This window comes from Choloepus didactylus, chromosome 18, assembly GCF_015220235.1.
Source record: "Choloepus didactylus isolate mChoDid1 chromosome 18, mChoDid1.pri, whole genome shotgun sequence".
Classification (NCBI taxonomy): Eukaryota; Metazoa; Chordata; class Mammalia; order Pilosa; family Megalonychidae; genus Choloepus; species Choloepus didactylus.
Window position 1 is genome coordinate 27364798 of NC_051324.1, and position 14345 is coordinate 27379142.

At 42.9% G+C, this 14345-nt stretch overlaps 1 protein-coding gene across 2 annotated transcripts in view; it reads left to right on the top strand.

The window, feature by feature from the left end:
- Positions 1-6862, top strand: part of NF1 (neurofibromin 1) — a 357521-nt gene extending 350659 nt beyond the window's left edge. The window contains exon 58 of one of the 2 annotated variants that reach the window (XM_037809846.1): positions 3179-6862. In XM_037809846.1, coding sequence (XP_037665774.1) covers positions 3179-3321 — 143 coding nt within the window. In that variant the 3' untranslated portion in view covers positions 3322-6862. The remainder of the gene's footprint in view (positions 1-3178) is intronic. The other variant, XM_037809848.1, reaches the window with a different exon arrangement.
- Positions 6863-14345: the final 7483 nt, after the last annotated feature.

A 14345-nucleotide genomic window follows, 5' to 3' on the forward strand; every position in this document is an offset into this window, starting at 1 on the left:
TTTATTGAGATATATTCACATACCATACAGTCATCCAAAGTGTACAATCAGTTGTTCACAGTATCATCATATAGCTGTGCATTCATCACCCAATCCATTTCTTGAACATTTTCCTCGTACCAGAAAAAGTGAAAATAAGAGTAAGAAATAAAAGAACACCCATATCATTCTCCCCACCACCTCCCTATTTTTCACCTAGTTTTTTGTCTCCATTTTTCTACTCATCCATCTGTACACTAGATAAAGGGAGTGTGGTTCCACAGGGTTTTCACAATCACACTATCACCCCTTGTAAGCTACGTTGTTATATAATTGTGTTTTAAGAGTCAAGGCTACTAGGTTGCAGTTGGTAGTTTCCGGTATTTACTTCTAGCTATTCCAATGCATTAAAACCTAAAAAGTTTACCCTTAAAACTTTTAACAGAAGATGAATAAGACTTCTAAAAATTATTTTGAGGTTTGAGGTTTTTGGCTTAACAAAACAAAGTGGAATATTCTTAGTACTTCCTTATGAAACTTTTAACCCTAGTAAGTTCATCTTTGACTACAATTGATGTTGTTTTAATTCTTAATACCACGTATCATGCCCTTGTCCTCAGACAGAAGCATGGCCACCTTGCAGCATAACCTCTGCTTTCCTCTCAGAGGGAGCCATAGTCTTGCTGTACCAAGGCTACACTGAAGGAGGACACCCAAGAAAAACCCCAGAGTGGCAGATTCTAGCAGAGAATCCCAGGACCCTCCTCTTGCTTGTCCAAGCTCTGTGTCCTTCCTGGTGGCCAGCTCCTGGGTTGTTTCAAAGCCTCACCTTTTTGAAGTCCTAGTTTTGCCTTGACTCTTACTTCCTGTTAAGGAAATGGCCCCAGATAAGGAACTGTTGGACTTGAACTTGTAGGCCACATGCAAATGATAGGAAATGAAGGTCAAATACACCAACTTCCATGATAACTTCACCTAAAGGAAGCCAAAGGGGGAAAAAATTGTCTTTTCTACTAAAATTATGGCATCACCCTTAGGAGATTAGGGCTTGCATGCTTTTGGTTATGAATTACCAGGATCCAACCATCACATTAAAAAATGAAAGCATTCAGTTTAACCAATATTTATTGGAAAAGGCATCACTAGATCTTATAGTAAAACAAAAGTGAATGATGAATTATCTTTGCTGTTCAAGATGCTTCCAGTTAGTAGAAGAAATAAGATATAGTATGTGTAAGTTGTCATGCTATAGACAAAATGTAATAGGTGTTAAATAAAGCAGGGAAGGAAAAAAGGGAGAAAGTATTTCTGGCAGGAGACAGAAGAAACATCCTAAAGAAAATAGAGATGAGAGAAAATATGGGTGGAATTTTATCTTACAGAGAGGGGCAAGGCAGTTAGAAGAGCCTGGAACAAGGAAGTCCAAGGCACCTTGAAGAGAAGAGCAGCCCTCTTTCAATTTTGTTACACTTTATTAGTCCTAGAGAAGATGCAAATAAGTGTGCAGAAGAAAATAAAAATCATCCAGAATTTGTTACCCAGAGAAAAATATGGCGTGAATATTGTGGTGTGTTTTCTTCTATTCATGTTTCTATACATATGATTAGATTGTAATAGAAGAGAATCAGGGTGCTGGCTTTCGGAGAGGTGTTGCTGGCATTTGTAATTCTTCACTCATACTCCTAGCCCAGTGTATTTTTTCATGAATAAACACTGACAAATACCTATGTTCCTTTGATAAGTTCAAGACAGCAAACCTCTGTTACCCATGCTCGAGATGCCTTACCCTCTGGATTGAATTCAGGGCTGAACCCAAATGAAGCGTGTGCAGCTTCTAGAGGGTAGACATCGCGAAACCATTTCTTCCCTGTTCACAAGACCAAATAGACAGTTGGATCTATGTAAGTACAGAAATGGAAATAGCTACTTTTTTTCATGATTGTTAAAAAAGTTCAAATGATACAGATAAAAATAAGAAAATGAAAATTACCTGAAATCGCACTCTCCAAAGATAACATATTTTGGCAAATGTTTTTCCAGCTTTTCTTTTCTGTATGTGGGTATTTTTTCCTTTTTCTTCCTTCCCTAAAAGTGGGCTCATACCATACGTGCTGTTTTGTAACTTGATTTTTTTTCCTACTCCAAAATTATGGTCATCTTTCTGTATCATTAAGTATCATTCAATACAAAATGTTCTTCAACTATTTGCTCTCCCACAAGTAGTCATGCCAAAAGTAGGTATAGTAAGTCTAATATGGGGATGGGGTGAGTATTGAAGTGTAACCCACATAGTCTACAAATCACAAGTTTACAGCTTAATGGATTTTTAGGAAGCAAACATGCTTGAAAATCCAGCACCAGACCAAGAAACAGAATATTGCCAGCACCCTGGGAACCCCCATCATGTACCCTTGCAATCACTGCTTTCCCAAGGACAACTGCTCTTCTGTTTCCTGTCTAATTTGTAATCTTTACTAATCTGGTGGGTGAAAAATATCTTGTATTTGTTTCTTGTTACTTTTCTGGAGTTACTACTTAGATTGTTTATAAAATTAATGGTTGGGCCCAGCTTTTGGAGACTGAATCTCCTCCATGAGAGAAATAAATGGCATCTGTTTAGGTGCAGAACATGAAATGAAATGCTTTGCCATACTTGAAAAGAAGGTGAAAGCAAAGATTCTGCAGTATGACCTTCGTGGCATATTATTTTCTCAGTAAATATTTGATTTCCTTTGAGATAAGCATTGTGATTTTTAAAAAATTTTAAAGTCTAACTTTGAAATGATGAATTTGCTGAAAGATCAGTACTTTCTGCAACTGGAGAGTAGCTTCTGTGGATAAACATGCGTCAGGATATGTGACTAGAAGCTGACCTCTACTGGAAGCTTCTGGTACTATTTGGAAGGCGGCATTCTAGTCTTCGTGGCTGCTAGCCTTTCATTCAGCTAAAGCCTGCCTGCCTCTAGCTTTTCCTTGCAGCTTCTCTTTTCTTTTTTCTTACGCTGTTTTTCTGCACATCTTAACAAAATTTGAGGTTTTCTGTGTGATGAGGCCTTTACAAACATTGTAGCATTTGATTATTACAATGAAATATGTAAAAAAGTTTGCCAGGTTGTATCTCTTATAAGAATAATGGGATTGAATTCTGGAGCTTAACACCAGAAGAGAGGGAGTAACTGGCTGCTCTGTTTCTGTCTAGGAATTGACAAGGAGAACGTTGAACTCTCCCCTACCGCTGGCCACTGTAACAGTGGACGCACTCGCCATGGATCCGCAAGCCAAGTACAGAAGCAAAGAAGCGCTGGCAGTTTCAAACGTAATAGCATTAAGAAGATCGTGTGAAGCTTTCTTTCTTTCTTTTTTCAAACAGACTTAACATTCATGGGCTCTTCACTAGTGACCCCCTCCCTAGCCTTGCCCCCTCACCACCAGGTTGTGATGCTGCACTACATGTTTTATGCTGAACCCATCCAGTCTGCTGTGTTGCCAGATGATCAACTCTTGGAAGCATTGCCTAAAATTAATGCTGCTTTTTCTTTAATTGTTTTCTTCTACCTTTGGCATATGTCTGGTTTGAGCAAGCTTTCAGAACAACTGCAGAGGAAGTGGGAGGTCAGGAATCTTGAACTGAGAACATTTCATTTATGAGAGAGTATGAATTCTTGGATACTGCTACTACTGGCCAGACATGAAAGCCATTTGCACAGAGCTCTGCCTTCTCTGTTTTTCACTTCATCATACAAAGTAAAGTGTTAGTCTTCTTACATACTTTTCAAGATAGAAATTTATGGGAAAGATAATCTTATAACCCCAGTATGCTTAATCTGACTTTTAGCTGTGGACTTTTTTTTACCTTACCAAATGGAAGGAATCATAGGAGTCAAGCCTCGACGTCTTCATACCATAAAGCCACAGACAAGACACTTTGGGGGGTGGGGGGCTTAGTATTTTGTAGCGGGTTCTTATGAAATATTAACACTTGAGTATTAGCAATAATTACCAGTAAATAAGAGTGACCACATATATCTTAATATTACTGAATCAAAGCTATGGTTCTGAGGCCTTATACAAAATCAGTCATCCAAACTAGTTTATTGTTTTTCTTCAGTTGATTCTCTTTTAATCTTTTAATCTTTTAAAATGCTAAAAGTTTTTTTTTTTTTCCTTGTAAGCCACAACTATACTAAGTATAGTACTTATACTTTTTCCTCTTCTTTGCTAAGTAATTCTGAGCAGGGTAATTGGTGAACAAAGTATTGAAAATTGTTCCCAGCAGGTAATTTTCATAGATTTCTGCATTAGTTCCATAGCAAAATGGAATGGTACGTGACTTTTAGGTAGCTGATACTTTTATTTTGTTAAATATTTCTCCAAGAAACATAGAGTATTGTGTATATTGCCATAAATTTATTTGATAAGATGTATTTTAAATGTCTTGGATTCTTCTCCCTCCCCTCCAAAAAATCAGGAATCTATTTAGCAAAACATTTGGGTTATATATGATAGAATTGCATTTAATCACTGTGAAAAGACTGGTCAGCCTGCATTAGTGTGACGGTAGGAGATGGTAAGAGTTGCTGCTATAACGGTATGGTTTATCATGGCATTGGAACTTCCAAAGTAATGCAGATCCAATTTCCTTGTAGTACCTGCAGTGTGCAAAATAATTTGACTTCAGTGGGCATATTTGCATCTGGATGTTTCACATACTAATTTAGGACAAAACCATATTTATTAAAAAGAGATATTATCCCTCTAATCCCAGGTCCCCTTTATATATATTAAGATGTAATGGCTTGGGGGGTGGGGGTGGGCACTAGGGGAGAGGGGAGTTTCCTGTTTCCTATAGTGCTATTTCATTAGTGGATTTCAGTAAATTAAATTCCACAGCTAAATCAATAAATAATGGTACATTTAAGTGATCTGATTTTAATAATATAACACATTTCACGTTTATCCACTCAATAACAATGTAATATGCTAATGTAAATAAATTGCTTTTGATATTCAGAAATAACAAGAATTTAATTTTTTTAATTTGTTTACAGTCCTGGGAAAAGTAAGAACCATTTGCCAAAATAAAAGGGAAAAAAAAAAACACCTTAGTGTTAATAGAGATTTTAACATAGAATTATTGGAAATATTGAAGACAGGTGCAATTAACCAAACTTTTTTTTTTTTAACTGTTGTGGAGGCTGCAGTAGGATAGAATGTGTATAATACCAGAGCAACTGAGACTATAAAGAAGCTAAGACTAGAACTGAGTCTAGAATTAGATCATGAATCCTGTGCCAAGTGGGCCGAGCTGCCACAGCAGTCTTGGTTCCCCCACAACCCCCTGCTTCTGGTGTTGGTATCAAAACTTGTCGGCTCCTGAAATATCAGGCAGTGTGTGCCTTTGATAATTTTGGCTCAATATTTTTCTCTCTTTATCTGTTGGTTTGGTGCGTATGACAGTGGATAACGTTATGCTATTTTACTTCTTCCATCAAAATAGAGAAACTCCCAGAGATTTATTGTTGAAAATACTGGTCTTTCCATAAACAAGTTTTTCAAGGTATATTTTAAATTTTATTCATTATTTCCCTCTAGTGTAATGAATGGAATGAATTCACTTGAAGTACCTCATGAAATGATCAGCGTTGCACAAATCAAAATTGAGCCGCCTTTGAACTGCAAAAAAAAAAAAACCAAAACAACTTTTGACCAGTACATCCCAGGAATTTCAAAACTTATTAAAATTTGCTTTGTTAAAGAACATCTAACTTTTGAGAAAAATCTAGCTTTCCAAGTAACCAAAATGAACATGAAATAAATCTCTCACCAATATGCTTCCCCTGAGAAAAGATAACACTTTTTAAGTCTTGTACTGTATCTATAACAAATTCTGAAGCTCAGAGCAGGTTGCTCAGTTTGCATAATTTGATGTCAGTTCTGTAAAGAACATAAGTACTTGTTTTTGGTTTTGGCTGTTTTCGTTGTGCATAGTCAAGCTGTTAAGCCAGTGCTCTGCCCCAGGTGTGTGCCCTCGTTCAGCAACACTGAGACGCATTTCACTGGCTCCGGGGAACGTGGCTGGCTGTCTTGCTGCCGCTCAGCTCACACCTGTTCCCTCCCGGACGCCCGGCTCTGCCGGCCCCTGAGCCAGGCGCTGAGGACACCACAGTAGAGTCCGACATCTTCCACCCTCATGGAACTCATGTTCTAGTGGGAGGGACAGTGTAAGCCTGCCACCCTCTGTGGTTTGTGGGTTTTTCAGTTTGTTTTGGGGGTGGTTTTTTGTTTTTGTTTTTTTTACATTTTCCCCCCAGGCATAATGAGGCATTGTCTTACTCAAGGTTATGCAATGGACTTAAACAAAAATTCACTCTTAGTGTCAGCCACACAATTTTTTTTTTAATGCAGTATATTCACCTGTAAATAGTTTGTGTAAAATTTGACAGAAAAGTATATTTACTACACTGTAAATACATGTGATGATATATTGTATTATTTTGCTTTTTTGTAAAGCAGTTAGTTGCTGTACATGGATAACAAACAAAAATTTGATTATTCTCATGTTAGTATTATTAACTTCTTCCTGCGACTGTGTTACATCATTTAAAGAAAATGTTGTGTATTGTAAACTTACATTGTATATGATAACTTACCCTCCTTTCCATTCAGGCCTACGCTTTGACAGTTCCCTCGTCTACAACCTTGTTAATATTATCAACGATTGTATGCCAGCCGGAGAAATACTGCCCAGCAGACAAAACGGATCATGTAGGGGAAATTGTAGAATCCATCTCAGATCGTTGTTGTTTCCCACCCAATTTTCCTTCCTGTGTATGTCCTCCCCATCCCCACCCCCTTTTTTAAGTAAAATGTAAATTCAATCTGCCATAAGATGTGGGGAGTTATTTAATTTCTTCACATGCACCAAGCTCTGTTTTCTCTCCCTCTCTCTCTCTCTCTCTCTCTCTCTCTCTCTCTCTCTCTCTCTCTCCCTACCTCCCTCCCTCCCTCCCTCTCTCTCTCCCTCCCTCCCTCTCTCTCTCTCTCTCTCTCTCTCTCTCTCTCTCTCTCCCCCTCTCTCTCTCTCTTTCTCTCATACACACATGATCTTTTGGTTTATAAAGGCCACTTCCTTACCTATAAGGATGCGTTTGGGTCCCTTCCTACTCCTCCCCTCCCCAACCATAAGAAAGACCCTCCTATTTCCAAAACTTCCATAAAATAATTTTTGTGAAATGCTTTTTAGGGCCTGCTAAACTTAGGGGCAACTCTACTCTCGGGGATAGGCTGGCTTCTTTTAAAATGAGCAGTCAGTCAGAAGTGCCAGGATACCCTGAGATGGGCCTGTCAAGAGGACATGTTAGGACCCACAGTTCTCTCCAGTTTTTTCAGCTCTCCTCCACAGAATCTTCTGCCACTATTACCTGTGTGAACACTGTAATATACCTTCCCTGGCTAGACTGCTGAGAGCTTTACAATTGTGTTTACCCCCATTACGTGAGTTATACCAGATGCAGGGAAGATGGAGCCTAGACTGTGCGCAGGATGGCTGACCCTCAGGGTGGGCAGCTGGTGAAGGTAATGGCATCCAGCCTTAAACAAAGTACTGAAAGGACCCTGGTCTGTTTGTGGGTGGCTGGGGAAAACAGGGACACCTCACCTGGAGAGCTGGCTAATACTCCAGGGTCCCATCCTCTGAGGCACAGTCCAGGGATGGAGTACTGAGATGTGTGTGTCAGGTGAATTCACTGGGCATCCAGTTTTTAAAACCACTGGGCAGAGGACTATGCAAATCGCTGTCTTTTCCCTGTGGCATGAAACTTCTTAGTCAAAACTAGAGATGTCTTGGGAGATACTAACCCTCTCCATCCCTGAATTATCAGTTCCTTGAGGACATAAACCATATCTTGGTATTTTTTATGAACTCCTGTGCTCATTTTTTCCCTACACAGGGTTTTGCTTTCTGGGACACCCTCAGGTAGTTTGGTGTTTCTGAACGGATTGGCCAGAGGAGTTGATTCATATTGAGGGTTGGAGAAGGGAAGGAAGTGCTAAAAGAAGAGTAAAAACTTAACCTGCAACCAAGCGGTAGCATCTCAGTGTTCCTCTCTTACCAGAAAGTAGCCCATCTCTACCACCGAGGCAAGCCCCTAGTGGGTGGTGAGCATCCTGTGGTGTTTACTGCACTCACCCCTGGCTCTCCTTGGTTTCAAACAGTAAAACTGCTTCACCTGCCCGCTGGCTGTCAGAACAGCTCTGACGCAGCTGCATACAAATTATCAAGAGTAATCTGTTGCTCCAAGTAATCTGCCAGGCCTGTCTTCATTAGAAAATCAGTCTTCAGACTGAAGTGAGTTCCCTTTTAGCTGCCAGTTTAAAAGAAGCCCTTTTGCAATATTGATTGTGTTTCTATAACAATTAGGACATACTACAGCAGTGTCATTGTTGGGTTGCATCTTTCATTTTGTTCTTTTATAACTGCTGGTTAATCATAAGTGGAAATTTCATAATGTAATGTGGAGTTGTATTTTAATAGGTTTGGCTTCTTTTTTTTGAAAAGCACCTTTTAAAATCCAATTATGTTTTTATGTTCATGTATCTGTGTGTACAATACATGTATACATACATATATGTATTTATATTTAAAGTTTCCAAAGCAGCTTCATACAGTTTTACCTATATTGGGTCAAATTACCATTATCCTTTTTGTATCATCCCCAAAAGGTTGTACTTCAAGACTTTTCTAGGTCCTTTACCATGAGTTTATGCTGGGAGTCAAATGAGCTAGTGGTGATAAAGAAAATTAAGCCTCTGGGGATATAGGGGTTCAGAACTTCTCCCCAGAGGGTCCACTTCTTCCATTTAAAATAGGAAAGTCACACTGGAATCCTATTAGGGCCCTTTTCTGCTCAGAAGTTCAGAGAAATATTTGTCCAACTCAGATATTTTCAAGGGAAGAAAATGTCAACAGATGTAACCTCAGCTATTCAAAGAAACATTTTTAGTTGATTATCGCTATGCGCCAAGATTTGTGGATACCAAGAAGGGTGCGTGGCCTCTGCCCTCTGGAGGCTCACTGTGCAGGGGCAGCAGCCGCAGGAGCGATGACCAGTGTCCCGAGGTGTGGGTGGGGTCTGTGGAGGGTCACGGCAACCAGCAGAGTCAGTGACTGAGGAGTTGGGTCTTGACAAATGACTATGAAGTTTGTCTGGGTGGAGATGTGTCCAGTAAGCAGCTGAAAAGAGGATTTTGGGGTCCTTACGTGATAGGAGACAGGACAGACTGGCCCAGGGAGCACAAGGGGCAGGGAGAAGAGTGTAGGCAGAAGGCAACACAGTATAGAAAAGACTGGTTTATGATGTCCTTTTTCCCTCCTCCTCTTGTTCTCCTTGGGAAACGCAGCCTTATTGTCTATATTAGAAAAGTACATCAAGAGCTGTCTCAGTACCCAGACAGGCAAAAATAGGGGAGTCTTTCCACTCAATCCCTCGAGTCAGGCCCAAAGCCAAAGTAGGATGGGAATTTGACAGTGAGGGCTGCTCCCGTCCAGACTTGGCAGTTTGTGGCCAGCAAATAGAAGGAATTGATCTGTGCCGTAAGCAAAAATCCCACCACCACCCTCGACAATTCTGTGGGAGACCAAAACACAAGTCAGTACCAAAATGCCAGGCCTTTCTGAGTTTGCAGCAGTCATTCATTCAGCAAATATTTACTGCTTTCTGATCTCCCGTGGGCTGCCTTGGGCACCTTCCTTGCTCCGGTAACAGCTTCTCGTTAGGTTACAAGGTTGTGATCAGCCACAGTCCCCCTGTCTCCACCCCGTTAGATTCTGGGCGTCTGGATGTAGGGACCATGCTAGTTCAGGCTGCTCCGTAGGTGGGTGTGGAATAACACTTAAAGCTCAGTGTTAACGGTTTTTCTGGGAACTGGATAAATAGATGTAATAGAAAACAGACCCTTCCACAACAGCAACTCCCATATGAAAATTCCTAATAAAATGGAGCCGACCTGTATAATAAAGACCTGCCAAGAGCTCTGATCGGAAACCTTTCCAAACTATTTTGTCAACTTGTGCATTTAGAAACAAGCAAAACAAATATGTAACATTTCTTTTATAAAAGAAAGGCCACTTTTCCCAAAAGAATAGGGGGAGAATCGCAGGATAAAGGACAGTTCTTGAGAAGGACTGAATCTTGCTGTGGGGCCCTTGTTGCCCGGGGGCTGCTGGGGGGAACACTGCAGTGTGCAGGCTGCTTGGACAGGCCTGGGGCAGGCGGGCTGGAGGCGCCACTGTGGCCCCAGCCAGGAAAGCTGGGAGTTACAAGTCGCCCCGGCTTCCCAGGTGAGTGTACTGGGGTAACAATTCCAGCCAAGATCCCAACAGGAAGAGAGAAGATCCCGACAAAATAATCCTCGAGTTCACCTAGAATAAACAAGAAAGCATGGATAAGAAAGAAAAAAAAAATCAACTAAGAGAGTAGTTAGAAACTTTCCTGACTAAATAGTAAAACAGAAGAATTTAAATATTTAAAACCGTGATAATGGTGATTAGACTAGATGAATACATCAGTGGAATAGGCTCTAGGCCCAAAAAGTGACACATAGTGTCTGTGTGAGAAGAGAATACATGATAAAGGAAGAATCATGAGTCCCTGTGAGGGGATAGGTTGTTTAATAAAAGAAACCAATTTGGCTCTTACCTCAGAAGATCATATGTCAAAATAAGTTCCAGATGGCATAAAGAGTAAAAGATAAAAATGAAATAAGAAACTGCCCAGTCTCTGAAGCAGTGTACCATGTCAATTGAAAGACAGATTATGCTCAAACAACTTGGGTTTAAAAACCACAGAGCTTATTTCTCATTCCTGCTCCGTGTCCATCCTGGGTCTACCGGGAGCTCTGCTCACCCTGGACTCCCAGGGACCCAGAGTGACTGAGGAGGCGTCCCTGCAGGTGGCTGCTCGTCCTGCCAGAGGCAGGGACAGTGAGAGCACAGGCGACGCTGCCAGAGCCTGCCACCACGGAAATGTTCACATCCACGTTGTCAGGTCTGGTGGCCACTGGCCATGTGCAGCTGCTGAACCCTTGAAGTGTGGTTACTGCCATGAAGGATCTGAATTTTGTATTTTATAACATTTTAATTAATTTAAATAGTCACACGTGGCGAGTGGCTACCAGAGTGGCCCGCGCAGCACCCAGAGGGTCTCATCGGCAGTTAAAGGCCCTGGGCCAGGTGTGCTTGAGCATTGCCAGCACCTGTCATGCAGCCCCACAAAGTCACAAGGTGCAGGAAGTGCAATCCCACTCCACCCAGAAGGAGAAGAGCTGAAATGGTGGAAAACTAATGACTCCCACAGTGGGGAAGGGCTTTGTAAGCTGAAAAGCAATGGAAGAAACCCTAAAAGTTATGCTTTGACCACCTAACAGATTAAAATGTCCCTGTGTCCAAAAAGTCCCACACCAAATTTAAAAGTCCAACCAATTGGAAAAACTGTGCCTACTATGAAAAGTTCCTAAAAATCAACAACCAAAAACAGAAAAAACAAAACAATGAGCAAAGGACATGAACGGCTAATCCAAATAAAGGAAAGACTGTACCATCTGGTAATTACTATACCATGGAGAAGTTTCTCACATTCAGTAAAAAATAGAAAAGAGAGAGAAGAAGGAAGGGAGGGAAGGAGGGAGGAAGGAGTAGGGAGGAAGGGAGGAAGAAAATTGCAAACTGAAACATGTATTTCCATCTGTCAAATTAGCAAAGATATATTTAATGCTTGGTGCTAAGACTGGTGAGATGGACTCCCTCGTGCATTTGGCCTCGTCTTTCTGTATCACTAGCCTTAAAAATGTCCACACCATTTCCCTCAGCCTAGAAAGATATATCATCAGAGGACCCCTGCCTACCTTCCCAACCCCGTCTGCAGCCACGCTGAGCTCCTCAGCCAGGAGGGTCAGCCTGCTGGGACCACTATTCTGGTAGAGCCTAGATTTTGCCCATCCCTCATTCCCCACCTCTTATTTTCCACCCAAGCACACATGCCCTGGCATCCCCTCCCCGCTGAAGAATCCACTGGCACAAACTTCACCAAAGGCTTTGCAGGAGGTTCAGAAGGAGCTTTACTACTCACAGCCAGCACCTTATAAATCCCTCCCAGAGAACTGTCACCTTCAGCGCCCACCATCGCCGCACACGCACGCGTGGTCCTAGCCTAAATGATTCTCTCATGCAGAGAAATTCAGATCTATCCCAACTTCTTCCCCCAACCCGAGTTCTGCAGAATGGGATGCTCCTCCTTGAACCTCACAATGCTTGTGCGGGTACCTGGGTTTCTCCCCTGGGAAGCCTCCCTTGGCCCGCGGGAGACCCCTCCTCATCCCGTGATACCCGTCTCAAAGGCCATGCCCAAGAAGGTTTCCTAGTGGAGAAGCAGCTCGCTCAGCAGCTCACATCGCTCCTGGACGACTCAAGCACTGTCGGTTCCTTGGTTGACTCCTGCTCCATCTCACCCCAGCCCCCAACCAGGAGCCATTCAGGGGTCAGGAGTACGTGCAACAACTTCTACACCTGGTGCCTTGGCCTGGCTCCTAATAGTCACCAAATCCATGTGGAATTCATTGATAACTCCTCTATAGAAAAAGAATCTCACTGCCTTTTACATCTGGGATGGCGCTTGCAAGAGGCCTAAAATGTCCTAGGGCATCCCCAGAGCCCACTATGAGCTCAGTGAGAGCAGGAAATTTTTCTGTTTTGTCCACTGATATATCCCCAAAACCTAGAACTGGCCGAGCACATAATAGACACTCAATACGCATCTGTCACGTGAAGGAATCTAGGAAAGAAATGCTGTTCCTAAGGAGTGAGCGTAAATTTTAAAATCTCCCTTGACCAGCAGGGGGCACTGGAGAATTGGGTCTGTCCCCAGGAGGGGCTCTGGCTGCAGCCCTCGGCCCACCCCTCCGCTGCCCTGCCTGGGTGGGCCACCCTCGCCTGGCGCCCGGCCAGGCCTTCTGTATACCCTGCAGCCCAGTCTGTTCCAAGAGTACTCAGCAAACGTCAGCTCTGGAAGTCTCCACCCCAAGCTCACCATCCCGGGTCGGGTCTGAAACCCCTGCTTCTAAATCTCTGCTTCTAAATCTCAGTGAGCATGGCTTGCCTGGGACTCAAGACCCCATCCCCACCCATCTCCGAGATGTGTGCTCAGCAAGCCTGCAGTGGGACCCTCCCCGGATTTATCGTCTTTTGTTTTTCAGCTTCTCAGGTGCAGGTGGCAGAACTGGGAACCAGGGCCCTGATCTACCCTGAGATTCTACACCAGTCACCCCAAGACTGCCGGCTACACCTCCAGCCGAGACTTCTGTGGGCAAAGGAGCACTTCTGGAGCTCTGGAGGCCACATGGGTCATAGCACTGTCCCTGCCTCCACAACGCCTTGTGATCCTGGGCACTCGCTTCCCCTCTCTGGACCTTGCATTTCCTGATGGTCCAGGAGTGAGTTTGGGCTGGACAGACCGGGAAGGGTCTCCCCCACCCTGAGAGCCTCTGGCTCTCTGATCATCGAGCCTCCGGGGAAACCAGGCTCCTTCCTCCTGCATCAGTCAGGGTGGGCCGGGGAACAAACATCTCCACAAATCTCAGCAGCTCGGACATAAGCAAAGGTTTGTGTCTCGCTCATAGTAGTCTGTCACAGGTGGGCACAGCTCTGCTGCGTATCACTTTTATTCTGTGACCCAGGCAGCGTCTCTCTGCATCTCTCTGGGACGTTGCTAGTCTCATGGCAGAGGACAAGGAGACATAGGAAACCAAGTGCTGGCTTATAAATCTTCTGCCCAGAAGTGACACTTTCCCCATGTTTCACTGGCCAAAGCAAGTCACCAGCTGCTTGTCCGTTCCATAGGGTGGGGCTGTACGATTCCCCAGAGGGACGGGGCTCCTGGGAGGGAAACTGTAGTCACTGGCAGCACAGTAATAACCACCTGCCATTTACACACGTACTGAGCACTTGCTGTGTCCCAGGCACCATGTGTCGTGGGTCTGGACTCCAAGGTAATGACTAACTATGGAGTCAACCAATAAAAAGCAAATGCTACTCTATTTATACCATTGTTTATGTGACAATAATAGACATCAAAGGAAATGAATGGAGCATTATAGGAAGCTTAACTATACAAGATCTTATTTTGTCTTTACAGCTCTGTGAGTTAGACATGGTTATCCCATTTTACAGATGAGAAAATTGAGGCTCAAAAGATGAAGTCACTTGCCCAACGTCACACAGCTTGTAAGTGGCAGAACCAGGATGTGGACCCCAAACCCTCTGACCCCAAAACCTGTGCTCTTAACCTTTCCATTATACCACCTCTCAAGAGAGG